This window comes from Corvus kubaryi, unplaced genomic scaffold (assembly GCF_017639235.1).
Source record: "Corvus kubaryi isolate FWS band 111438036 unplaced genomic scaffold, C.kubaryi_AGA036_p1.0 37387, whole genome shotgun sequence".
Lineage (NCBI taxonomy): Eukaryota > Metazoa > Chordata > Aves > Passeriformes > Corvidae > Corvus > Corvus kubaryi.
Genome location: NW_024581129.1, coordinates 15,750,694 through 15,778,298, shown reverse-complemented (window position 1 = coordinate 15,778,298; position 27,605 = coordinate 15,750,694). Strand labels below are relative to the sequence as shown.

Sequence of the window (27,605 nt, the reverse complement as noted above, 5' to 3'; positions counted from 1 at the left end):
ATTTTACAGTTAAAGAAATAACCCAAGGGTCCCTAAGAGTCTACTTCAAAAAAATCTCTCTTTTTAGGGAGAAAACAAAATTAGAGCATTTTTTGAGATGCTTTAACCATTACTTTTGTATCTTTCCTTTTCTCCAGCACAGAATGGTAGTTTTAAGAGAGTCTTGCCTTCACAGGTGTTTGGACCAGGACAAAGTTTCTTGTAACTGCAGAACAGTCCATGTCAAACCAGTGGTGCAGCCAAAATATCTTAGTGACTATGCTGGGATGCCCTGATGTAACTCACTGACAACACCGAGACATAAAAGCTGCCCCAAACATATGCTGAGAGACGCATTAAATCACACTTTCCCTTTTTCTTCTTTGTTCATATGCAAACACATACACACTTAACACACAAGAAAATACAGGAGACACCAAATGGAGAGGAAATGTGTGAATTTCAGTCTCCGTTAAAGAGACAGAGATACAGGGTCTCTGTACCATCAGAAGCTGTAGAATCTTCAGGAAAGAATTTTAGCACAGACTGTCAGGAAATTTCCTTGCTGAGTTTCTTTGGAAACACCTTCAAGCCTCTCCTAAACCTCCCAGGAACAGGGAAAGAGCAAACACCCCAGCAGAGCTAACTCCAGTTTTGCAGTCCTGGAGTTGGCTACCAAATTTTAATTCAAAGAAATTTAAAGTATCCTCAGGGCTGGTCTAAATTTTGAGTGCTGTAGTTGCCCTCATGTACCCAAATCTTTCCAGGGCTCAGCCAGGGTGAGTTTTAACACTTGTTAGTTCCACCTTGAGTTACAAGGTGAACAGCACACTCCCCAATAAAGGTTTGCAGTAGCCAAAACCTGGGATCAGGATGTTTTATAAGCAACATCCTGAAGTTTACAAAACACAACAAAACTACAATTTGTTTGCCAGCATTTAAAGAGGAGATCTAGTCTCTTTGAAGACACTGGGCACAGCACTTCCTGCCCAACCACAAGCCAGAAGTGCCTTTTGAAAGCTGACACTGACACACTTGTTCTGCTGCACTCAGAAATCAGGCACGGCTTGTTCTCTACAGTAAAATAAGAGAGAAGAAATTTCTTAGAACCTGAGGGAATTGCATGAAGCTGTGTCAGGGGAGGTTTGGGCTGGATTTCAGGAAAAGGTTCTACCCCCAGAGGGTGGTGGGACACTGGACAGGCTCCCCAGGGAACAGGCATGGCCCCGAGGCTGCCAGAGCTCCAGGAGCATTTGGACAACACTCTCAGGCACAGGATGGGATTTTGGGGTGTCTGTGCAGGGCCAGGAGTTGGATTTGATAATCCTTCGGGGTCCTTTCCAACTCAGGATACTCTGTGATTCTACAGGTCTATGATTCTATGACTTTTCAACACATTAGTGGATGTGAAGTGTAAACATCCCATCCCAGACATCCGATCCTGTTTTGGGACCAAACTTGTGTCTTCTGCATTTGCATACACAAGCTTCACCCTGCTGTGTTATCCCAGCTCCATGGCTCCCTCTTCGCCCCTGAACCAGCAAGTCCAGCACAGGCACCAGTAGACACAAAGAGCAAATATGCCAGTACAATACATTCCCAGCATCACATTGTCACCACTCCACAGCAACCTCTGACACTTGGATTAATGAAGTTAAGATGCAGCAATAGGATTTACCTTTTTCTCCAGGACTGGCGATGACTGCAGTGACAAACATAACAGCCAAACAGCAGCAATCCCACAAAAAGCGAGACAAAAAGAACAACCATTAGAGAGCAAATGTCATGCAAACATGCAACCTACCACAGACACAAGGTACACATGCACTGCAACCCACACCATGGGGAAGAGGGTACAAACTCATTACACCTCTTGGCCATTGATACACACCACCCCCACAAAAGCTTTTGCACAAACTTCTCCCTAGTCTCATTTATTTTAAATAAATGCACCCAAATTCATGTCACAGGTCATGAGAAATTATGCCTGTCCCCCCACCCAGTGCACTAAGACCCACAAACACTGGTGTTCCCCCCTCCAGCTGTGCAATGACATCAAAACACACCTGTCCCAGGTGCTTGTGCACAAGCACAACAAACAGACAGCTACACACGCATATACGCAAACAGTGCAAAGCTGGAAATTAAGAAAAAAATTCCCATTTCCTACTGTTAGCTCCTACACACTTGGATCACAGTCTCATCACAGGCTTTTCACAGACATACAGTCCTCTCCAAGGACACTAGCAATATGCCACACTTAAAGGGTAAAAGACCAACTTCTCTGATATGAAGAGGCAGTTCTTGATGAAAATTTTGCCCTTCACCACAAAGACTGGCAGTCTTATAACCAGCAACATTTTTCACTGGACACCTCTTTCATGGAATGTTAATATAAAGCCACAATTAGTATCAGCTTATTTGAAAGTCTGAGAAGGAAAAGCTCATAAAAAACCACTTCTACTATGCAGTCCAGCCCGGGAGTTGGACTTTGATGACGCTTGTGGCTCCCTTCCAACTCAGGATATTCTATGATTCTATGACTCAAAGTTGGCACCCTTTAAAAGAGAGATGCCCTAAGTTTGCTTTTGCCTACAGTACTTTTAGATTTTACTGTGTAAGCATTTCCACAGATATATTCTTACTTCCAGAAGTATAAGTGGGGAGAGAAACAAGCCTAACACACTTATCCCATTTGATCTCTAAAACTAGGATCAGATCATGTTCTGGGAGCTCACTCTGGATTTCCAGACTGTGAGGGGTAGAAGAGAAGGAAGAAAAATAGTCTGGTAAGGAAGATTTTATGAACAGATGAGCACCTACAAACTACTGGTTCTTTTTATACCACATCATCTCTAGCTTTCTACACCCCTCATGCCTGTCTCTTCTGCCTAGGAAAGCTGATACCTAGCTTGTTTTTTGTTTTTCTCAATTGATTCCTGTATTTTAGACAATCTAATTCTAGTCAGAACCCAAACAATGCAGGAAGGGAGGAAAATCCATTTCTTGGAAATAAGTAGGATTTTTGGTGACTGACAGAAAGCTTCCTCCGAAAGAACAACGGGGGGAAAAAATCCTGTAAGGGCTAATGCATTTAACTGCTACGGTTTTGCTGCCTATCCCACATACAAAGACACGTAGACTCATAGACACTTTATTTTGACACTTCCATCCATTCTACAGATAAACCTCTACACATTACCTAAGAATATAAACATGTTTTCCACAGGCCCCATCAACAGCAGCATGATAAAGCCTCACCTTTGTAAAACAACATACAAAGCTCCTCACCATCAAGTACCCACAACTCACCCAGAACCTATTTAAAAAGAGCTTCAGCTACAATCCACGTCCCCAGGGAAAGGTCCTGCTCTGTTTTCTCTCTTAAACACACACACTCAGTGTGTAAGTTCCCAGCTGACACATGTTACATGGAGAGGTCATGGCCCTACCTTCTCCCAGGTACACTGCCCTCAGTTTGGTTGTTTCCCCCAACTTGCTGCATCTTAGATCGCTCAATGTGTTCCACGTAGGTCTGGATCATCTGTGAGGAGAGAAAAATCCATGAGGTAAACAGATGAGAAGGAAAGGCTCATTTTCTGCCCTTGTTTAATTTTCTACAGCATCCATTTCCAGTTCCCTGGGGTTTTTTTGCACATTTCCTTGTCCTTACTGTTGCCTCCTAAGCTGATGATGTAAGTGAATGTATTTTCTGTCTAATCCAACAGAAAATTTGTCAGCAAATAGTGTCAGAAATTAATTCAGCTGAATCCCATAACCGAAGAGCCTTGAAAGAGGATATCCCAAAACAACATAAACATCTCCTGGAGGATCGTTGGCAACGGAAGATGAGGTAGCGGGGGATGTGCACAGCATCACAGAACAGCTGAGATTGGAAGAAACGTCCTAAGGTCCATCAGTCCACTCCCTGCTGAAACAGGGCCACCCAGAGCAGGCTGCCAGGACCACATCCAGGTGGCTTATGAGTATCTCCAAGGAAGGAGACTCCAACACGCCTCTGAACAACCTGTGCCAGGGCTCATTGCCCTCGCAGTAGTTTTTACTATGTTTTTCGGAGTGAGCCTTCTGTGTCCTAGTTTGTGCCAGCTGTCTCCACTGGGCACCAGTGAACATAGCCTGGCTCCATCCTCTTTATACCCTCCAGTCAGGTATTTCTGATGTTCCCAAAGTTCAGAAGCTCTAGTCATCACCAGGATTGTAAAGTCAAATTCCTTTACATAATGTAGTCATGTAGATATCAACAAAGAGTTTATTTATTTAGAAAGATGGTATCCTACCTCTGTGTGACGCTGATGCAGAGCATTATACTCCTTCTTCATTTCTGACTCACGTTCTTCCAGTCGAGAAACTGCCAAGAGAAGATCCCAACTATCAGCTAACACACACCTGGCTCTCAAAATAAACTGTTTGAGCAACAAAGCCTATTTTGTTAGAAATTAATTTACACTTACTGAATAAAACAAACAGAAACAGAATTGTGGGATTTGGTCTTTGTTAGAAACTTAGTTCATGGGTACCTGCATGTTCCCAATACCAGCAATTCTGCACCACAAATGCAATAAAACCACTGAAGTTTTTCAGCAGTAGCCTGGTGCCCTGTAAGCATCTTAGCTTGGCAACAATTTAAATTATCCTCTGGGACTGGCTCTTCTGGCTACTAGAGGAGCAGGAGTACTGGACAAAACACCAACAAATTCTGAGGGGAACTTCAATGGCTGCACGTATTATGGAAGTATTTGTAAAAACAAATACACAAACTAAGTGAGTAACTAATTAATGTGATGATTTTTATAAGAGGAAAAAATGGAAAATTCTACAAGGAGAAACTGGAAACCAGGTTCCAAAGGCCCAAATCTTGCACCTTGCATCTGGAGAGACTGACCACAGAAGAGAAGAAATGTAGCCTCTACTGAATTAGTGCAGGTACATCCCACCCTTTGGAAGGCTCAGAATTTTACATCGAAGTAAGGGACAACCAGGTATTTTGGGCTTTGCGCAAGTTACAGTGAAACAAAAAAAGTATTAAAATTATTTTTAAAGTAGCACTGTATATCTGTGGAAGGCAATGTGTATAATGGTGTCTGGTGCACAGCTCTGCTTACTCTGGTCTGCATAGTTTTTGGTCTTCAGCTCCAGCTGTCGAGTCTGAAATTCAAGGTGTTCCACTTGGATTTGTAGTTCTTTCTTCTCCTGTTCCAGTGCATCTTCAAACTCTATGAACTTCTGCATAGGGAAGAAGTGGAGAAGAAGGCACAGATGAGGATTACATGTAAAGTGGGTTTGCCCTACCATGACCCTTCCTCTCTTCACAAAAATAGAAATTTGAGAGAATATAAAATGAGGGAATATAAATTACAAAATCAGAAATAAAAATTTTTAAGTACTGTAAGTAGCACAACAGCATTTAATCAAGATGAAGAGTCTATTTCATATGAGAAAAGTATTGTTATCTTTAATGCATAATAAATATATAAACCATCGTCCAACATGAGTTCTGTAAACCGGCACAACTCTCTCATCTTCAGCAATGCCGGTCTTCTTCGTGCCAGGCTGCATTTTGATTCCTGTTAATTTGATGTCACAGAAGTCAAATTTTATTTCTACAATCATGTATTTATAAATACCTATGTCAGAAATCTTCAGACTAACTCTTCTAATGATGCAGATGTAGAGAGCTCCACCCAAAATTCCTGTGGGGGACAAGTCTTGCAGAAATGTGCAAGTCTTTTGGAAAACTAAGCCCCAGCTCTGGTGCTGCTCACTCCCATCATCACCAACACAGAGGCAGCTGCAGGCAGCGGTGTGACTCCTGCACAGGACACTGGACCAAAGGAAAGGTTTTACAGATACACTCATTTCACAATGAAAACACAACAGGAAAATACCTGATTTCAGGGTATTCTATCTGTAAACTCTCACTTCTCACCTGTGAGCTTTAGTCACTTCCTGCTGTGGACACCAGTGCTCAAGAGCAGAGTAAAACATGTGGAACATTCTGTTCAGCTCCACTGTATTACACAACTCTTGGTAGGAACTGGAGCCACAGGGGCTCCAGATAATGAAATATCATAGAAGTATCATATAATATCATTCATCATATCATATAATGAAGTATCATGAAATATTTAAACTAAGCAAGATCCCTGGAAAGTGAACACATCTCCACATCTCTGTATATAGCTGGATGAGCCTGGTTCTTGTGTGATACATGGTCATCAGAGGTTTTCTGCACAATACACTATGTGCAATAATGACTAATAACCCACATGTCTAGATTTAGAAACAGCTGCTTCTAGTACCATCCCTGACACAAACCAGTGGGAAAGTCCTTAAGGCTCAGAGAACATGTGCCTCTCCCCAGCAAACCAAGCCTGAACGTTACCACCAGGCTCACAAGGGCACAGTACAGCAAAGCTATCCCACCAGCTGCAGTACATGTCCTGGCCTGGCTTAGAAACCCAAAAATTCAAGTCTCGTTACATTACTCCTGAATAGTTCCATCCAAGGAAGCCGTAAGTACAGCATTATCTGCACCAACCAGTCCAGTAATTAGTACACCAACCCAACAGCTGAACAACATGAGCACAGCTGGGGCTGGGAGCAGCCCTGGACTTGGACCTACCCACAGGAAGTACAGGGGTCTGTGAGGAGCTCACAAGGCTCTGCTCCTAACCCTGCCTCTCTCTCCATCTGTTTGCCAAATCCTCCTTAGGTCCAGCCCCACCAAATTCACCAGCACATTCACGTTGGCTGGTGAAACTTCCTCTGTCTAAAAGCATGGATAATGGTGAGGAAAATCCCTCTCTCCTCTGCCCTCTGCATGGGGGAAGTGTTGCCTCCAAAAAAACCTGCTCGGAGGCATGAGAATTTCAATTTAACAAATTAAAGCTTTGCTTTACTCCAAAAGAGACAGACACTGGGGCGAATCTTTTTTGGCAAAGACTCCAAGGGAAACTAACACATTTAAATGCTCAGTAAGATTATTTTGTTAAATTCTGCACATGAACCAACTGGCACTGCTGCACTCTCAGGGTAAACCCCATGCACACTCCCTGTTGCTTTTACTGGAATTATTAGCAGGAACACTGCAGCCATCATTGTGAATCGGATCCTCTCTGCAGATGACTGAAAGCCACATTATTTATGATTCTTGCAAACTATTAAAACTCCTCAGTAAATTCCTGGGAGCAGTGACTCAGTTTGCATTCTTACATACCTGTATTTATAGAAACAATCAAACACACTTAGCCACGTCTTGCTTCCCTGCACTCAGTGTTCTGCAATGCCTTTATTCTCTAACTAGGCTTTTAACTTTATTCCTCTTCCTGCCCAAATTTACTGTAATAAGGGTTTGGGGTTTTTTTCACTTATGGCTGTTTTACACAGTATTTTCTAGAGCTAGCAGCAATGCCGACATCTTTCTTTTGCTATAAAGAAGTCCTCTCAGAGGCTAAACATTTACTTTTAAGTTAAATTTTAAGATTGTTCAACGGTTTCGATTTATAACTGTTTCTTCCTGAGATGTCAATTAAACATTGAAATCCCTCAGTCACTCACCCAGCAGCCTGTTTTATGGATTCTGAGAAATTTATAAAACAACCTGCTTTGTAAATGCGTGGATTTATTTTTGAAACCTTTTTCAGAACAACAATATAATTTTGGAATGAGTAAAAAAGGAAAAGAAGTCCTGACACAGTGACAATGAGCAACAGAGTTGAGAAGCAGCAGTTTCACTTGCTCCATCTGGAGGCTGATGGAAACTATTCCAACAGTTTTTTCCTGGTATAATCTCCATCTCCTCATAGGGGTTTGCTGGAAGCACTCTGTGCTAAAGCTTTATTGATGAACCCTTTTAATTACAGCCAAGGGCTAAATCCCTATCACATCACATCACAGTGACTTAGCTTTCACCACTTTCCTGCTCCCATTTCTCCACCCAGGAGCATGTAAACCCCCCGAGGCAGGAATGAGGGATTTAGAAGCAATAAAAACAAATGCACGTTAAGGAAATAATTCACAGCTTTCTCAACAATAAATTATAAAGGAAAAGAAGGTACAAGCCCAATTTTATTCCAATAATGTAGGTCACCTTTAAAAGGATTCCTAGATTTGCTACTGCTGTTTCGGTTTAATTCCAAGGAAACTGATTGAAAGATTAACTCTTCTACAAACAAATATGGCTCAGTCTTTTTCCTCAGACCTGTCTACTTTGCAACCCAAAAGTAATCAAAGAAACATAAAACCAGAAATCAATTAAGTACCTAGAAAAGAAAGAGACATGGAGACAACGATATTAAAAATGAATATAGCCCTAAGTGTTTGTAGGGCAGAACAGCATTTTGGATAAAAGCACTGCAGAATGGCTCATCCTGGTGCTGAGGAGATCAAACGATGGCATTTGTGTGCAGGGGCCCAAGGGCTTGACCCAGTTCCCGGCTCTGCAGCACCTTGTACCTGCTCCGACATCAGAACTCATTTCACCTGAGCTTCTCCCTGCACATCACAAGCTCTGAGAGCAGGAAAATTCCTAAATCCAGAGTGAAGTGAGCAGTCAACATAGCAGAATAAGGAGAGGATTCCTGCCAGGGCTCTTTGCCCAAGAAAAATGTTCCTAATGTCCAGATGTTACTGCTGCTCATCCTTCATGGTACCAGTGAGCTCTCACGAGGGTATCCAGGCAGGCTTTATTTTTTCCCAGTAAGCCCACAACAGACATTCCACACAGCATCCAGGGAAACGCCTCACTAGCCACTAGAAGCAACAGAGATTTAACTAACTTTAGTCAGAGATGTGAGCACACCCACAAGCACAACTAAGCTACACCACAAGTTTGGGGGGAAAAACGGGAATTTGACGTTCGTTTGTATGAGTTACTTTTGAGAACAAAAGCCTCCAGAGACAGCAGAGGCAGCGCTTCATCTCCAGCATGATGCCAGACCACAGGCCTCATGCTATGGCTCACGGCCCAAGGCATGCGGCTGCAGGTGGCCCAGACGAGCAGCCAGCCTGGCTCCAGCATCTCTCCTGCCTAAACTCAATCTACCAAGTGTATTCCCAGCACACAGACTGGAAATCCCCAGTCACACAGTGCTCTCTGCACCAAACTCTGCCTTCCCATGGTGCTGGAAATTCACAACAGGGCAGGGGAAACAGAGAACACAAACTGCAAAAAGTGTTTTAATTTTTTAAAAAATTTTTTTGATTAACCAGGCTCCCAGAGGGAGTCATACAGCAAGTACATGTTATTGAGTGAATGCAACTCAGTAAATAAATATCCATCGGCATTTCACTTTTTTCATTTCTTTCAGAGGGACGATACAATCCTGGCCCTGCTGAAGCTGTGCGAATTTCTCAGGAACTTGAAGAGGAACCAGTATATCACCCCAACCCTTTAAACCACCTAAAAATAACGAGGCAGAGGGAACACTAACTTGTAAGTCTCCTTCCCATCAGAACATTTTCTGTCTGTAATATTTACAAAAAGCACCAAACCTGGTTATAACAGAAGAAGATTCCTTATGATTTATTCCCCTGCTTTACATGTTTTTCATCTCAGTCTGTGCCCAGCCAATCCTCCCTTAAACGCTGCACAGATGTTTGATGCCCAAGATGAAATTCCAAAGTTCTGCGGACGCTAACTCACACTTGGCCAACCAGCAAGCTTTCCCAAGGGCAGGGAATACTCACAGGAATCAAATCCACAATTCCGTCCTCAATTTCAAGTACAATTTCAATGACTTCTGAAAGCAGACACCACAAATACTGCTCTTCCATTATAAACATAAACATTTAACAGGAGCATAGAATCTCACACTACTGGTTTGGATTGGAAGGCACCTTAAAGACCACCTTGTTTCAGCACCAGCCCCTGCCATGGGCAGGGACACCTTCCACTATCCCAGGTTGCTCCAAGCCCCATCCAACCTGGCCTTGGACACTTCCAGGGATCCAGGGGCAGCCACAGCTTCTCTGGGCAACCTGTGCCAGGGCCTCCCCACCCTCACAGGGAACAATTTCTTCCCAATATTCAATCTAATCCTGCTCTGTCAGTTTGAAGCCAAGTAGGGGAGAAAAAACCCCAAAGAAACAACCAAACAGCATAGTCTCATGGACTTTTAAAATACATCTTAAAATAACTAAATACACTCTTTACAAAGCACTGTGCTACAATCCCAAGGCCCAGGCTACTGAGTTTTAACACTGCATTGCAAATTTGTTGACTGCATTCTTTCACTTTAGCGCTGCCAAAAGGCAAGAAAAAAATCTGGTGACGGTGAATCACCCCAGGTTGAGCCTGCTACTGCAGCTGCCCTTGATTTCAGAGGTTTCTCATTCTCAGGGCCAGGTGCTGTCACTGGTTTTCCCTGAAGTTTTCACTGCACAGAGCTCAGCTCACACCCTCACCTCAGGAACTCACAGCTTCCCATGCCAGCCTTATGGAGATGCAATAAAGACATTAAGAAAAGAGAAACAAAAAGGACACGAGAATTCCACTGACAGTAAAGAAAAAGTACCTTTTGTTTGGTCTCCCACCATGAGAAAGCAGTGGGTACACTGGAAGCAGAAACAGCCCCCAGTCCCAGGAGTTCTCAACAGCAAGGCTGACCACAGCATTAATATGTTTACTATATTTTATCTTTTTTTTTCCAGAGCCTCTAGTTAATTTCAAAGAATAATTTCTGAATACAAACAATTAAACAGTTAATCACCTCAGTCATCTGAGAGAAATGGAGTATGAAACTGCTATATATATAAATGTCACATGAATTTTTTTTCTGCTAGAGTCTATTCCCAGATTTCAAGTAGGATCACTGATCTGTAATAATCCAGGATTATGGCAAACAACAACGGCTCACACACTTCTCTTCAGAAGGAAAATAACTAACACAAAATCATCCCAAGGCCAAATAATGACTATTCCTCTGAAGAGCAGTGGTACAATGCAGATTGCTTGGCTTCCTGCTTTCCTGTCACTTGCAAAGGAAGAAAATGACTAAAAATAGTAACAGATCATCAGAAATCATCACATCACATTAGTGATAAATCAAACAGAGACAGAGATGCACAGAGATGCAGAAATCTCATTATGCAGCCTTAATCTGTGGTGGCTGGCAGTGTGTGCAGTGGGGGCCTAGCAAAGGTAGTGCTGGGGTTCAGTCCAGACCTGAGTGGAGGTGCAGGGCTGTGGGTGAAAGATGTGTTGGGGGAGCCTCTCACTCAAGGCAGCTGTGGTTTCCTTTTAGCGTGGGAAGCAGGGCAAGGGAGGGGATTCTTCCCCCTACTTTGCTCAGGTGAGACCCTACCTGCAGTGCTGCCTCCAGTTCGGGGGTCCTCACCACAAGGATGCAGAGCTGCTGGAGCAAGTCCAGACGACGCCACAGACATGCTCAGAGGGCTTCCCACTGCCAGAGGGCAGGGTTAGATGAGATATTGGGAAGAAATTGTTCCCTGTGAGGGTGGGGAGGCCCTGGTACAGGTTGCCCAGAGAAGCTGTGGCTGCCCCATTCCTCAAAGTGTCCAAAGCCAAGATGAACAGGGCTTGGAGCAACCTGGGATAGTGGAAGGTGTCCCTGCCCATGGCAGGGGCTGGGGCAAGATGGGCTTTAAGGCCTCCTCCAATCCAAACCATTCCATGATCCCTACAGGCATTTATATGGAGTCATTTATTTAGCAAAGCTGAAGTAGAAGAAATTGAGTTGTATTCTTTACACCGAAGTTACCTTGACTTTATTGCATGAAAACCTTCCCAGCAGAAAGGCAGTACAGACAGATTTAGTGTTTCCCTTGGGAAAACAAAGAGTTCAAAAATATTTAAAGCTGCTCTCCCTTGCTGGTCTCCAGACCTGAAATGGACTCTCAGAAAATAGAAAAACATGGTCGTTAGCCCCCGCCCCCAGTGATAAAAACATACCTGCATTTCCATCAAGCTGTACGTAACGTAAATTTTAGAAACGTTTTGGTTCCTTGAGAGCAGTGTCACTTACAAGTAAAAAAGGGCTCCCTGCATTTCACCTGATCATCACTCATCTTGCTCCTCAGTGCCTTTAGGTGACAGACCCATGGGTCTTGGTGTGCCCCAAGCAATGCTACCCTTTCTCCTGGAAGGCACCTGCCTTCAGCAGACCCTGTTGCAAATGATCGCAGTCATGGTACCTGTAGAGTGAACCCCTGATCCTGGTGCCATGAGAAAACACACCTTCAGTAAGAGTAAATTCTGGTAACAGACTCTATCTTCTCCATCTCTGAAGGATCTCAGTTGCAGCAAACAGAAGACACTGTCTCCACTGTAAGTGTTACAGGACAAGGCTCAAAAGGCCAAACTCTCATCCTCAACACTGCACTGGCAAAGAGGCCACAAGCTGAACAGAGCTGCAGTTCTGGCATGAAGAACCAGCCTGCAACTAGAGCACACTTGTTAAAACTCACAAGTAACTGATTTACCAACTCAAATTTCATACTTGTTCAAAATCTTACCCTGCACTTCTCACAAAACTCAGCAAATTCCAGCTGTGTTCTCTGATGTTCCCTGCTCTGCTCTGTGTGTTCTCCAGTGTCTCCTGTTCTGCTTACTGTGGTTTCCTCCTTTTGAGTGTATTTGTCCCATCACAGCTGTGGCAACCATGAAAACTCTTACATTTTCATTGCAGAGGTTGGCCTAAAGTTCAAACCATATTCCCAGTATGGCATACATTACATATCAACTCTGGAGGAATTTTGTATTAGAAATGCATGATTACAATAACCTTTTTATATTGAATACTTAAGATCTGTATAACCCTGAATCACATGAAAACATACCTACAAGCATTTCATACAGAAAAATAACTACCAGCCTTCCTCAGGTGAGGTCTCTGCTCTCAAATAAAGCTGACAGTGAACATGGCCAATTATTGGCAAAATGGCCAAAACATTATAAAAGAGAACAGAATATAATGTCATTTAAACAGTACTTTTAACCTAGTTTTTAAAATTTATTAGCCCAGAAGGACACACAGTACATAGCTTCAACAACAGGCTACAGAGCTACAAATATATGTGTAAAGAATGCAGAGAATACATAAAAGCAGAAATGGCAAAAATCACTTCGGCATCAATGGAAAGATGCTCTGAGCTACGCCCTGTGTTGGAATCTTTGCTATCCTCAAAGACAAATGCACTCCTGAAAGAACATTCCAATCTCCATGGAAGCATACAACCTTCTAGTGAAATAACATTTCCTTTATATCTGCAAAGCTTGGAGATAAAAGATTTCTGTTCCTGCTGCTAACTTCAAGAAGTCAAAATGACATCTTTTATCTGCTAGATATTCAGTAATCATAGATGGGACTTTGAGTGTCTTCTGTGAAATAAATGTCTTTTTTTGTTGATGTATGCAAAGATTACCATCTCCTATATTCCCATTCCAAGAGACCCGAGCCTTCTTCCAAAGGAGAATTACTTTTCCCTTATGGTGCTCTCCATGAAGTTGGCTTGGTCTTCCAGCTCAGCCAGGAGATACAGAGGGACCCTCCCATATCCTGGAAACTGCTCCAGCCTCTGCCCCAGACAATGTTCACCCGTCCAGCTGCTCTCATCTCCCGGTGGGACTAATGACAAGGTTAATTAGGACAGAAGATGCAGAAGAAAGGGGTGGACAAAGAAGGGATGAGCTTCCGGCAGAGCAGCTGGCCTTGAGAACAGCCTCAACCTTATTTTCACCAGGATGGCCAACAAGAAGGGAGGTGTGACTGTGAAGTCCTGCAGATGACACTAGACCAGGAGGTGTCATCAGTACTAAAGAGAACAAACTATTGCAGGGTAAAACTGGAAGATGCTGCAGACCAAAGCAATGCAGGGCTGAACAGCACTTGAGTGCACAGGCATGCACAAGAGAACCACCAGTTGTGCTGTAAGGAGGAGGGTGGAGAGGAAGGAGCTGGTGACAGAACCATCAGTTAATGGGCCCCCTGGTGACGTGCTCTGGGCCAGGCACAACTGCAGCCAAGGAGGGCAGAGAGGAGATGGACATGCAGCCACTCCATGTCATATAGGCCACACCAGACTGTACTAATGAAGGTGAAAGCCCTCACATAAACCTCATTACTAACACTTTGAAAAAGGCTGTGGGACACTGGGACACCCACAGAGAGCATTCACACACTATAAGGCACAGGCAAGTTTTCCCTGGAAAATCACACGTTATTCCTCCTGCTTCTCAGAGAGGATCAGCCCAAGCACCAGATGTGGCTAAGGGTCAGTCAAGAAAAATATGAGGGAATCTGTAAAACAAGACTAGGCTGACCAGGTGACACAAGGTGACACAGGGGCCAGCAAACCTGCCTTCTTTGGCAAGGGAACAGAGTTTGGCTCCAGGACCCTGCAAACAGAGACCAGACAGGACAGGACCAGTTTCCCTTAACAAAATAAAGAAATAAATACTCAATAGGGCAAAAACTCACTAATAGTAAAAGCCAATGACAGCACAAGAACAAACCAGGCAAACCAGGCCATGAATTAAAACCCAAAAAAGAATTCCACTAGAATTTAGAGGAAGGAAAGAGTAGAGGTGGGAGTTTTAACCAAGCTTGATATATTTATGAAACAGATTATGTGACTTGAGTTCCTGCAATACTCAGGGACTGGACATGCTAACTCAGGCAATCCCTTCCAGTGCTACTGTCCTGAATTTTTAAGGAAGAGTGGATGTTTCTGAGAATGCTGGTGGCAAAACAGCTACAGAATTGGGGCAAAAATTACTATGCAGTAAGAGGTCCCTAGGGCTAAAGTCTGAAGTAGTTAAACCAACACAGTGCCCAGTGGTGTGGCTATACATACTATAGCTACACACATTTTTAATGCTAATAGCACCTTAACGTGTGAGTATAAACATACAGTTTATACTATTCAGTATTAACAGGCTGAGTGGCTGCCAGACATCCATCACATCATAACATGCATGACCTTCTGCTTCACATGCTGCTTCCACAGCAGACTGCTCTATGGAAGCTGGGCAGTTGGACAGATGCATTCCCAGTACAATTACCTGGTAAGTACTAGTTTAAAACGAGTTTCCTTATTTCAAGAGCATAGATGGGAATCTTCTCCCAAATCACAGAGCTCATCATACCCCAAGTGCAGCAACTGTAAGCATCCAACAATCACTGTCCACACTTTGGCCTGCTTGTTTTTAATTTCTTCCTAAATATTTTATATATTTTTTCATGTATGACATTGCATTATTGAAGCCACAGTTTTCTGCCTTCTGCATAGCTTAGCACAAGCCTCCATTCAGGGAAATAAAAGACACTGATGCATTGGTTTTAAATGCTGAGCAGAGACAGAGCATGGATAACAACAGATAGTGAAACAAATATTAACAGAATAAACATTGTTAAAAGGAAAAAAACCTAAAATTACACAAGCTGGTAGTGTAAACTTGTCTTTCTTTGTGAGGGCAAAATATATTTGTAGGTATTTCTGTTACCTGGAATTATGGTGCAAATTATGTGGTGACTTTGATTGAACTCAAGACTACCTACCACAAAAGCCACACAGCTGAAAGGGCAAGGCACACAACCAGGGAGGTGGGATGAAGGTGGGGCTACTGAAATGTGGGCAGTGAAAATAAGTGGAATTTACAAAGATGCTGCAGGTGCATTTAATGCTGATACAAAAGGTGGCTGTGATGAAAAACTGTCTTAAACCACAACACTATTCCAAGAGGCATTAAATCATTACTTTACAAGTTTAAAAGTTTGTAACAAAGTAAGCAGAAGATCAAAGACCATGTGCAAATGAGAAGCAGAGCAGCCATGGGCACTTCAGCTGAAGGGGAGTAGGCTGGTGGGATGGCAGGGCCCCAGAACGGGGGACCGGTCTGCCACTGAAGCCACAGTCACCTCAGAAGAAAGGAAGATGACAGACATCACCTGATGGACAACCCCAACTCCAGTACAGGAGCAGTGGGGCAGCCCACGGAGATGGTGGAATCACTGTCCCTGGAGGTGTCCAAGAAACGAATGGACATGGCATTCAGTGCTCTGGTCTGCTTGACGAGGTGGCAATGGGTCAAAGGTTGGACTTGATGATCTTGAAGGTTTCTTCTAACCTAAATGATTTTGTGATGTTGCTACAGCTGCTGAGACACTGCCCTCCCCTCCAAAGTAGAATTCTCCGGTTTTGCTAATAAATAGCAAAATTTACCACAATCAAAACACGTATTTGACTTCTTTTCCAAAGCTATCATTGACTGGTGAAAGAAAATGGTAAAATACACTGAAATGACACCTCTCTCCATCGTGGGGAAGGGAAGGTACTTTTCCATAACCAAGTTCTTCAAAATGTATGGTACATCACATTGTACAATACTCCCATACATGCTGTTTGTAAATGTGTTGCCAGTGAGCTCTTTCAGTCCTGTCTCAAGCACATCCCAAACCCAAAGAGGGCAAAAAGCTAACATGCTTTTGGGCCATTGAAAGTATCTAACCATTAACAGATTAGTAAATTTTCCTGTTTTCAATTGGTATTTACAATTATTACGTACAATTATCTTTTGGGAGAAACTCGACATGTGTCCAACGGGAAAACCTCTCCACAAAACCTTACAGGTGGAAGGGCAGGCAACCCTCTGCTGATGCTTCCCCTCTTGAGGGGGACAGGCAGGTCTGCTCTGGAACTGAGTAAGCAACTTGCATTCATACCACCAAGTGGGATGGACAAGACCCAGGCAGAAAAGGAAAGAGAAATAAGATCGTGAAGCTGTTTTTGCCAAGACTCAGTTGAGCATCATGTCCTGCTTTGAGCAGGCCCCTTCCAACCAGGGTACTCGGAGAGAAGACAGATACCAGCAGCTGTTCATGATCAGAGGACACCATGTCACAATCCAACTCAGGAGCAAAAGGTTACGCACTTCCCACTGAAATCTGAACTAAAGCCACCTGTCCTGCCAGGCAAAATACAGCTTCTCTCACCTGGAACAGCCCTCGCTTCCTCCTCAGTGGCATGAAAGGATCCAGCCTGCTACAGCTTGTCAGAGGCACCAAGGCAACCAATGATGATGGGGATGTGGGCCATCTTCATCCTCCCCAGCAGGCAAGAGAAAGAATGAAGGTGGCCAAGTGCCTTTGCTAAATGGAAGATTGCATCACTTTCAGAAAAATAAAAACTGACTGGGGATTTTTCTTGAAACTTCAGTCATCACAATCCCTCTCCAGACCTGATGGGATAAAGGGGGATGGCTTTAAACTGAAGGAGGGCAGGTTTAGGTTAGATATTACAAAGAAATTCTTCCCTGTGAGGGTGGTGAGACCCTGGCACAGGTTGCCCAGAGAAGCTGTGGCTGCCCCATCCCTGGAAGTGTCCAAGGCCAGGGTTTGGACGGGGCTTGCATCACCTCCCTCCAGTGGGAGGTGTCCCTGCCCATGGCACGGGGTGGAACAAGAGGAGCTTAAAGGTCCATTCCAACACAAACCAGTCTGTGATTCTATGATTTAAATCCATCTGCAATAATAGTAAGGCCAAATCCACCCCAGACTTCTTGGCTTTTCTCTTGCAACTCTGCTTCCTAAATCTCCAGCAGTTAACTTCTGCCTTCATATACCTGGGGACATCCCAAAAGTATCACTGACAAATCAACCTGCAGAGCCATGAACAGAAAGGGACCAGCAGCTGCTTCATTGCATCAGAGGAAAGACCAGTTTCCCATCAAAGCTCACTTGGGGATCACAATTTGACTTATGCAAGTAACCCTGTTGAGGAGAAATCTGGCCATCACCTCTGATCATCATTATCAACTGATATTCAGATTATCCTGAACTGCTTTTTAAATAAATAACAGCTCATAGTGCTTGCTCACTATTTTACTTTAAAGGCAATTTTTAGTAACACACTGATATTAATAACTGCCATGAGCCTGAGTGAGGATTTGTACGAAGGATCTGTGTTTGGATACAGATTTTCTCAATCCAAGATTGAGATCCAAGTGAGAATAAAGGTTACCAAATGGCAAGGACTGATAGGCATTACATGTGGAAAGCCGATTCCTCATAGAGAAGTGATTTAGAAATACGCATCATATGGCCAGTCTCTATTGCAAAACAGAATCACAAATTGTCTCTGTTACATTCCTTTAAATTATCAGAACTTGTAAACAGAAGAATGTCTAAATGCATTTCATCCCACCAGTGTAGAATCCATAGTTTGTTAGAAAAAATTATAGTAACTAATCATGTGTTTCTAGCAAGTGGCTTTCCAACAGTTGATGTCCTGTAACATCATCTCTAACAAGCTAGAAACATGTATAGTCTTCACCGAAAAATTTTTTCTGCACACAAACTTTTGATGGGGAGAAGATCAACAAAGACGAAGGACAAGCTGCTTCTGCATCTCTTAGAGCATAACCCCAAAGCATTTGTACTTCAGCTCTCAGTCTGCATTGGGTATCCTCCATCAGACCAGCCAGTGAGAAACCAGCAGCGGGACACACCTCACTCCACGGCTCAAAGCCAGCACTGGCTGATCCCACAAGAGCCGAAGTCCCCAGAACAGCCCAGCACATTCCACATCCTTCAGGAATGCAGCACTGCAGCCAGCCCAGGTTCCACCCGCGCTGTCACCCCACTTCACAGCCAACCACGCTGCATTGTCCTTCTCCTGTGGAGCCACACACAAAGGAGGTGGTCAGAGAAAAGGGCAGACTGCCACAACACTGCAATCATACCAGGAAAGGGAAGAGAGCGGTCCCTGCCCTGGTGTCCTGTGGGCAGGAGGGGGGAGGCAGCGCCTGATCCAGAATAGCAGACAACACTCCTGCTGGCAGAGGCAGCTCTCCACCCTCACTCTGAGCAGAGAAAAGGCATCACTGAATTATCCCCTAACAAATCCCCCAGCCCACTGTTATTTGTATTAACATCAATCCTAGTTGTGCATCAGAAGACACATGATGGGATGGTAAATTTTTAGCTTACAATCCTATTCAGTTTTATTGCTACAGGTTTTGTAAGGAAAGGCATGCTCAGCATCCCAACATCGCCAACCTTTCACATGGGACACTTGCTGATTGTAGGCCAATGCATTGAGCTGTTGCCAGTTTTAGGAGCTCTCTAAACAAAGACACAGGGTCTAATTCAGAAATGAGACATTGTTTATTCTGTGCAGGTTGCAAGGTGTAGGCTTCCACAAATCAAGCACACTATGGGGTAAAAAGTTACATCTTTTATCCAGTAAAATTTACATGAATAAGACTCTCTAATACACATCCACGCCTACCTAATGCAAATTTATTTGTATGACAATCTTACATAATGCTTGAAACACAAAGTTCTTTTTCTTTATTAAGGCACTTCTATTGCAGGAGTTATCAGACAACATGTTTACAAAAGGTGAGAAAATTCAGCTTGAACTCATCAATCCCTTTCATAGAAGTTATCTGACTACATCAGTTACATTTACAAAAGGTGAGAAGATTCAGCCTGGGGAGAGATAATTCAGCTTGAAGACATCATGAGGAGGCTGTTAAGGATGGCTAGTGAGCTTCTTTCACCAGTTCAGAAGGAAGAGCAAACATCAGAATCTTCATCTAAAATAACTAACCTACTTAGATACAAATTTCAAATTCAGGGATCTCCAGAAACATTTTTTGCTGTTGGTTACTTTAATTTTACTATCTTCAGTTGCTGAGTTTTGATCATAATTACAATATTGTGATCAATTCTGAATCGTGGTCAAATGAAATCACTGAAAAAAGGCGTAAGAGAAAATTGAGACACACTGATTAACATCCCCAAAATGTGAGGTTTGCCTGACCCAGAAGACACAAAAGGATCACCACAAATGCTCTCACTTGTGTTGCTTTCTACTTCTTAACAACTGAATGGATGTATTTTGGAAAAAAGGAAGAAAGCATCAAAAATATGTAAGTGAACATCTGCCTGGTCAGCAGAAAATTATCTTTACAAGTATCACAGTACTTCTGATGAAAATGAAGAATCTGGTTTCTCCAGGACCAACAGCTTTTGTAAATCGAGACAACTGCAGAAGATTCAAGGTAAATTGGAATGACCCTCCAATAATCACAAAGACTGCTGCTTGTTCCGTGGGTGAAATCTGACAGTGCCTGCAGGCTCCAGGAATGGACCAAGAGGGCCTGAAGGATATGGAGACAGATCTGGTACTCATTGAACCTGCATTTCATGCTTGCCAGTTATTTTCAATTATTATTTGCCTATAGTGCAAAGGATCCAGGTAAAAGCATCTGGTGTCTGATATTCTGCAAAGCTTTCCTCCTTGGATGGTATGAGGTCACCATCAGGCTGCAGAAACTCCCATTAATCAGCTACTCGGAAGATCAGGTTTCAGGGTGGGGAAACAAAACGCCTTCCCAGGCTGCAAGTCATTCCACAGAGAAAGCAGATACAAGGCAGGACAAGAGAAAGCATTTACAGTGAACACCAGGGGCGGGAGCCCACAGCTGTCACTTCTGTCATCCTTCCCCCCCCATCTCCCTAAAGAGAAGGAGGGTACAAGGCAGGACAACATTTAAGGTATCCCTTTTCCCTTAACAAGGGGGGGATTTTTACAAGCCTTTGTGCTGTTTGAGATGCAGACAGGAGCCAGCGAGCTCGCCGTATTGCCGTTGGAAAGCTCTTCAGCTACCTATGAGCCACAGCACCCCTCACAAAGGACCCGTTCTTCCAAAATACTGCCACTGATCTTCAAACAAAACACCAGAGCCCTCTTATTACATAAAAATTACTTACTGGTAAGTGAATGTGCTTATAAGGTAAATAACAATGCAAACAGCAAGCTATAATGAGGAGTGATGGCCACAGACACACAACACCAGGAGACAGGGACACTCCTTCTTTCAAAGTGGGAAAGGATGACACCCAGGTGTCTTTCAAGTAAGAGTCCTACACTTGGCAATGCCAGCAAAGGGCTTTCACAGTTCACATCCTGCCCCTGGGGAACACAGGGACATGCTGGGGCCACCCAGCTTGGCAGAAAGCTGGGGCTGCTGGTGGACACCAGGTTAAACATGAGCCAGTGATATGACCTTGAGGCAAATGGTGTCCTGGGCTATAGCCAGCAGGTCGAGAGTGCCATGCCCAGTGCTGGACTCTCCAGCACCAGGGAGACAGGGACAGACTGGAGAGAGCCCAGTGAAGGGCCACAAGGATGACAAACGGATTGGAGCACCTGGAAAAGAGCAGACTCCGGGGGTCTCATCAATGTACATAAATACCTGAAGGGAAAGTGAAGAAATGAAGGAGCCAGTCTCTCTTCAGTGGTGCCCAGTGACAGAACACGAAGAAATGGACACAAACTGGAACACAGGAGATTCCCTTTCAACATCAGAAGACCATTTTTCCCTATGAGCACTGGCACAGGTTGCCCAGGGAGGTCTTGTAGTCTCCTACCATCTTGGAGATACTCAAACACTGCTTGGACACGCTTGTGGGCAGCCTGCTCAGGGTGATGCTGCTTGAGCAATGGGTTAGAGCAAATGAGCTCCAAAGGCTCCTTCCAACCTCAACCAGTCTGTGATTCTGTCAGAAGACCCATGGAAAAGCCCAAGCTCACAAGATGACAATGCCAAAGACACTGGGAATGTCACAAGAGGCAGGACACACTGCTTCAAGGGGTTACCGTGCTGCTGGAGCCCACGTCGCACCCCAGGCCAAGTCCAACATCAACACAAGTCCATGAGAACTGCAGCCCAGCAGGCTCTGCCACACAGTTACATGCCAACTCCTTGCTCCAAGAGCCCAGCAGAGGCCCAGGACACTAACATGGCAGCAGCACCTGCCCTCAAACAGCTGCAGCCTGGAAATACACCGACCACCCCAGCAGTCAGTGTATGGGAACAGCCACTGGTACTAAGACAGGTTTTCCCAACCACATTCCAACAGAAGTTGCTCCCAGGTGCTGGACTGGTGCAGCACAGAACACAAGCTACAAAAAGCCTTCAGGAGGGGTCATACCTCCTGATCAGCACTGAGTCCTTACCTCTACACCATACCTATATGCATCTTCAATGACCACCATTTTAAACATTTTAATGAGCATGAACTGATGTTGCAAATCAAACAACATTCTTATTTTGCGTCTAATGCACTTTGTGTTCTGCAGACAGCCACCACCATTCCCTTGGGATGTGAATTTCCCTAGAAGCAGTTTCCATGCAACAAGAGGTCTGAAGGCACCTCCCATACGGCAGAGGCCCATCTGGCTTTCCTAACTCCAAGAAGCCATACTAACATACCCCAAACATCCCTGTAAAGCTTGTGCATTCACACGTGCACACTCGTCTCGGCATCAGTGCTCAGTGTGATGAACAATCACTGCAGAAATCAAGCATTTAGGGCACACAGTGATGCTTGTCTTCAAGAGAGGAAGAATACAGAATATTAGGAAAGCAGATTGCATAAATCAAAATGTCATTAAGAGTGGACCCAGTAAGGCCTATTTTCCCTGGGGATTTCTGCAGGTGTCCCTAGCCCTTTCCTCATCCCAGCTCTACCCCTACGTGTCCCCTGAGTAGACCCCAGAAAGCAAGAGCATGTGCACGCTGGACCCACCTGCCCCAGACCCACGTGCCAACTGTCCTGCTGCCACCAATCCCTTGCACGCTGCCAGCTCTGTCTGTCCCTTCAACATGCAGGACCTTCACTTGGCCTTTCTCTTTCACTATTCACCAAAAAGACACCTCAAAAAATTTAAGTAACCTTTTTATTTAACAAATATCTCTGAAAGCAGCCACCAGCTTCCTAAGTTATTTGGGGCAGCTCCTAACAGAGCAATCACAACAGCTTCATTTCCTTAAGAGATCAAGCTAAACCAAATACTTAGCCAATAAAAATAAGTAATGTCCTATGCACCAGTCCAAATACTGGGGCCAGAAAGGTGGTAAAGGGACTGGAGCATCTTGCAGAGGAGGAGGAGCCAAGAGAGCTGGGGCTGCTCAGGAAGGCTCTGGGAGATCTGACCATTGTGCTCAAGTACCTGCTGGGAGGGAGCAAGGATGAGGGGGTCATCAGACTCTGCTCTGGACAAGAGGCAACGGGCACAAGGGAAACCACATGGAATTCCATCTGAACACAAGGATGCACGTTCTTCCTGCGAGGGGTCAGACACTGGGACAGGGGGGCCAGAGAGGCTCCATCCATGGAGATTTTCAAACTCTAAGCAGGTCCCGGATAACCTGCTCCAGCTGCCCTTGACTGACTGAGCAAGGGTGTGGCACTCAACCTCAGGAGGTCACAGACACACTAGAGGAGTCTGTGATTCCACAGATCACCACACCACACAAGCAATAATGACCCTACATTCAAACATATGCATCCTATGTTCATATGTACCCTATGAAACGGAAGAAAACAAAACCACCAAAAATCTGGCACAAGCCCATATCTTCAGTAGCTTGGAGGTCACGGAAAACTGCAATATTGTGTACTAAGCTCTGTAATCACAGCAACTGACAGCACTGCCTCATGTCAAGGAACTTCTATTCTAAATCCACTTACCCAGATGCTTCTGCTGCCCTATTTTAGGACAAGTGAAAAACATGGAGTCTCTACAACCCAAGCGTTTAGAAAATAAAGCAGTAATTTGCTTTTGGCAAAGGCTGATTTAAAATTAAGACAGTAATATTGAGAAGGAAAACCTTCCTTTATGGCATTTAGTGAAAAGGAAGTTGTTTCCCTGCCCACAGCAGAGGTGCTGGAACTAGACGATCTTTAAAGTCCCTTCCAACCCAAACTATTCCATGTTTCTATGATTGTTGGAAACAACCCTAATTTAACAAACCATACCTGTACAGTCTGTTTGTATACAACTGCTGCATAAAGATGAATAGCAAGGTGCAATCGCTCTGCACAGTGGTAATCAGTCAAGACAATGCACATTTTAATGCCAGAAAAATGTCCACCTGCGGTTCCAGTTACTTTGAATTTAATTAATTAATATGAAGTAGCTATTAGTCAGGGTCCTTTGACAGGATACTGCAAGAGAACAGATCGGTTTTTCACTTCCAACCTCTCAGTGTCAATTTAATTGCTGTAATTGTCACCCCTACACAGAGAGGAATCAAGACTGAGGTCAAATCCTTTTTCCAGGGGAGGATCTTCCCAGATAGAAGTAAAGATCCCACCCAAGATTTGAGGCACAGCCCAGGAGGCTGATGCTGCTGGAGAGGTGGGATGGACAGTCCCTGGTCACTATGGCACCATTTCAGAGCAGCAGTGCATGTTCTGGGAAGAAAACAGTTTTCTGGTTTTTGATTGTGTACCATTACCTAGTAATTGTCACAGTCATACTGTATGACAATATGACAATGTGAGAGTAATTCCCTGTCATACACAGATTTTCACCCCCATAACATGTAATTTACTGCAAAGTAACCAGTGCATGGGAAACAGGTGCATATAAGTAATGTACTTCGGTATATACCAAGGGAAAGAGCATCCATGTATTCCATGTATGACCTTGTAACAGGGGGTTTGTAGAGGCAGAATGCTCATTTATTCTCATAAGAAACACATTATCTATTCCTTTTTTGATAACAAGTCTCCTTGCAGACACTTTCTTCTCCCACTTACACTGAGCTGTGCGTAAGAATGACAGAGTATCTTCATCATCATCACTGGCACTTTTTAAATCTCACTTTTTTACAATACCATCGGCAAATGGTATTCTGCCATGGTTCCCAAGTTTCCTTGCAGGAAATGTAACTGCGACCACTACATTTGCTTACAAAAAATACCTTCTGTATCTACTAAGCCCAGAACAGAAATCCACCCCAGTCCAAAGATGCAAGATGATTCCAACTGGACTGTTCCAACCCCCATTTGCAGTCCCATTTTTTCCCCATAAATAGTGAACTTTTAAAATTACTATTTCTCAGAAGCTGCAAAATGGTGTCTCTACACCACATTAAATAAACCTCATGTACTCAGAATAATTTTTCAACCCGTACAAGCATTAAAAAGAATTTTAGGATCATTTATCAGTCCACTAATATGCAATCAGAACTCCGGACTAAAACTTTTAACTGATTGGCTCTTGCTTTCAGTATGAACAATGGACCACAAGTGTCCTCCCCACTGAGTTACTGAGATTCTCGCACCTGATTATTAATCAACAAGGACACGTCTGTGAAAATCCTGTATTTGCTTCTCCAGTTCAGCAACTATTTCATTAATTACCACTTTTTTTACTTTATTAATTACCCCATATCAGATCAGAACTTGACTCCAAGGAAAGCAACTGAATCTTAAATCTTCTGCTCTTGCTTTGTCTAAAAGACAGAAAAAACCCACTTTTTAAGAAGTTTAAAGAAGATGATGTGGTGGGGATGGACTTTTTTCATCACCAATGCTCTGTCCCAGCTCACAGACTGTCACTCCAAGAGGCTGAACAGCAATCCCTATGGCTTCCCAGCCTTCAAGGCTGAAAGAATGCTCTGTATTTCAGCAGGGACAGCCGCAGATGCAGCAAGATGACAGAGTGCAGATCACCTCCTCTCTGTCTTGTCTACATCCGAGTCCCTGTAACCCGAGAATTCTCCTTCCGCTCCATCAGAGGGGCTGGATTTCTCATGAGCCACTTCCAAACAACCCCCCGCGGCTGGGCAACCCTGCTCCGGCTCTCCCGGGAGCGCATCCACGCTCCAGGAAATGGCAGGTGCTGACTTGGGAACGATTTCATCATGACTCGAGGCATAGTTTTGGCAAAAATAAGTTTCAAAAACAGTAAGTTATACTCTAAAGGCAATTCCTTGCTCCAATGAAACAGCCTGCAGCTGACACTGAGTATGCTGGACGGCTGCACAATTACCCATTTTAAAACCTATTTTTTACACCGTAAATTATGCTGACCCCTCCGGACGCTGTTAGCATTGCAAAGTGAATTCCTAATTCCTCAGGAATTCCACAGGATTGCAGCTATTTTGGTTCGGTTTTTTTCCCTCCCGCTGTCACGGGGCAGCTCAGCCGCAGTGGCCCCGGCCCCACGGTGCGGCTGAGGAGCCGGGCCGGGCCGGGCCTGCCGGGTCCGGAGGAGTCCCGGGGGCGGGAGCCCCGCATCCCCGCGGGAGGGATGCGCTTCGCCGGGCCCGGGCCCGCCCCCGCGCTTCGCTTCTAGAAGGTACCGGCGGCCGCTGCCCCGGGGCTCCCGCCGCCCCTCCACGCCTCCCCTCGAGCCGGGCCCACCGCGGGGGCGCGGGCAGCAGGGACCCGCGAGTGGCGGCGATCGGGGCGACGGAGCGGAGGCCTCTGGGAGGAGGCCCCGCCGCAGCCCTGCGCCGCCCCCGCCACCCCCTGGGCCCTCCCGCTCCCCTGCATTGGGGTCCCCGCCCGGCCGCGGCCAAGATGGTCGCGGGGCGGCGGCGCTCACCTCCTCGGCCTGCTTGCGCAGCGCCTTCTCCCGCTCGTACTGCGTGAGCAGCTGCTCGTTGTCCTCCCGCAGCAGCTCCAGCTCCACCTCGTGCTCCTGGTTGTCGGTGAGCACCGAGTCCAGGTTCTCCAGCACCGTCACCACCAGCGGCATCAGCTCCTTCACCACCTCCTCGTCGTAGCAGTGGATCAGCCGCTCGAACTCGCGGTAGATGCTGTTGGCGAGGCCCGAGACCCGCTCCGACATCACCGACCCCGAGCAGTAATCATCGCCCGGGTACCCCCCCACGCCGCCATCGTCCAGCTGGATCTCCAGCATCCTGCCGGCCGACAGCCCTCGGCCCCGCTCCGTTCGACTCCACTCCGCTCCGCTCCGCGCCCCGCTAACGCCGCCGCCGCCGGGCGCTACCCCGCCCCGCCCCGCCGCGTCACGGACCGCGGGCACCGGTCGGGGCGGAGCGCGGCGGCACCGCCCAGAGCCGCTGGATCGGGGGCGCGGGAGACCCGTGCCGAGAGCAGGTCCGGCACCGCAGTGCTTCTTGCACTGGAGACGCGAGCGGCAGCGGTGACGGCGAGACGCCCGCGCAGCACACCGCGCCGGGAGCGAGCCCGCCCGCGGCCGGTCCCGGTCCCGTTGCCCGAGCCCCGCGGCAGACAAAGGGCGGCGCTGCGGCGTCGGCCGCACACCGGGGATCCACGCAAGGCGCGATGGGCGCGCGCGAGGCCCCACGGTGCGGCGTCACGCGCAGGGACACTGAGCAGGAGCCAGCGCGTGCCCGGGTCGCGCCGCATCTCGGATACACGCTGGCTCCGAGACCCGCGTTAGAGACCGCACAGCTGCGGTCACTGCATTGCCAACATCAGGCAGCCGTAGTTACTACAGAGGAAGCAGACAAGGACCTGTTCAGCCAGGGATGAACTGACAGCCATAGGACCAAACTGGCCATCTCAAGTCCTAAAAGAGAATCCAGCACAACCACCGAATTTCATCAGTAGATTTCTCACAGCAGCAGCAGCACATACCAAATTACGGGCAGCAGCTCCAAAACCCTCGGCAGCCTCCAGCACCCTCAGCAGGTGTCACAGAAGTCAGAGTCTGCCCACATCCTGGGCTCAGCTGAGTTTGGGCTGTAGAGTTGGAGGAAGACAGCAAGAATAATTCTACTCTGTACTGAGTCCAGCCTGGCAGGAGAGAGAAATAAGGAGTTGATTTGGGAAAAGGCTCCCCACATC

General features: G+C 45.5%; 1 protein-coding gene across 30 annotated transcripts in view; it reads right to left on the bottom strand.

The window, feature by feature from the left end:
- The window catches only part of MAPK8IP3 (mitogen-activated protein kinase 8 interacting protein 3), a 73,331-nt gene extending 46,548 nt beyond the window's left edge, over window positions 1-26,783 (bottom strand). For 17 of the 30 annotated variants that reach the window (XM_042037650.1, XM_042037661.1, XM_042037651.1 and 14 more), the window contains exons 1-5: window positions 26,374-26,783; window positions 5,103-5,223; window positions 4,278-4,348; window positions 3,432-3,523; window positions 1,658-1,681 (exon numbers count right to left, since the gene is read on the bottom strand). In XM_042037650.1, the coding sequence (XP_041893584.1) occupies window positions 1,658-1,681; window positions 3,432-3,523; window positions 4,278-4,348; window positions 5,103-5,223; window positions 26,374-26,691 (626 nt within the window). In that variant the 5' untranslated portion in view covers window positions 26,692-26,783. The remainder of the gene's footprint in view (window positions 1-1,657; window positions 1,682-3,431; window positions 3,524-4,277; window positions 4,349-5,102; window positions 5,224-26,373) is intronic. The other 13 variants (XM_042037656.1, XM_042037662.1, XM_042037669.1 and 10 more) reach the window with 1 other exon arrangement.
- Between the last annotated feature and the right edge of the window lie 822 nt (window positions 26,784-27,605).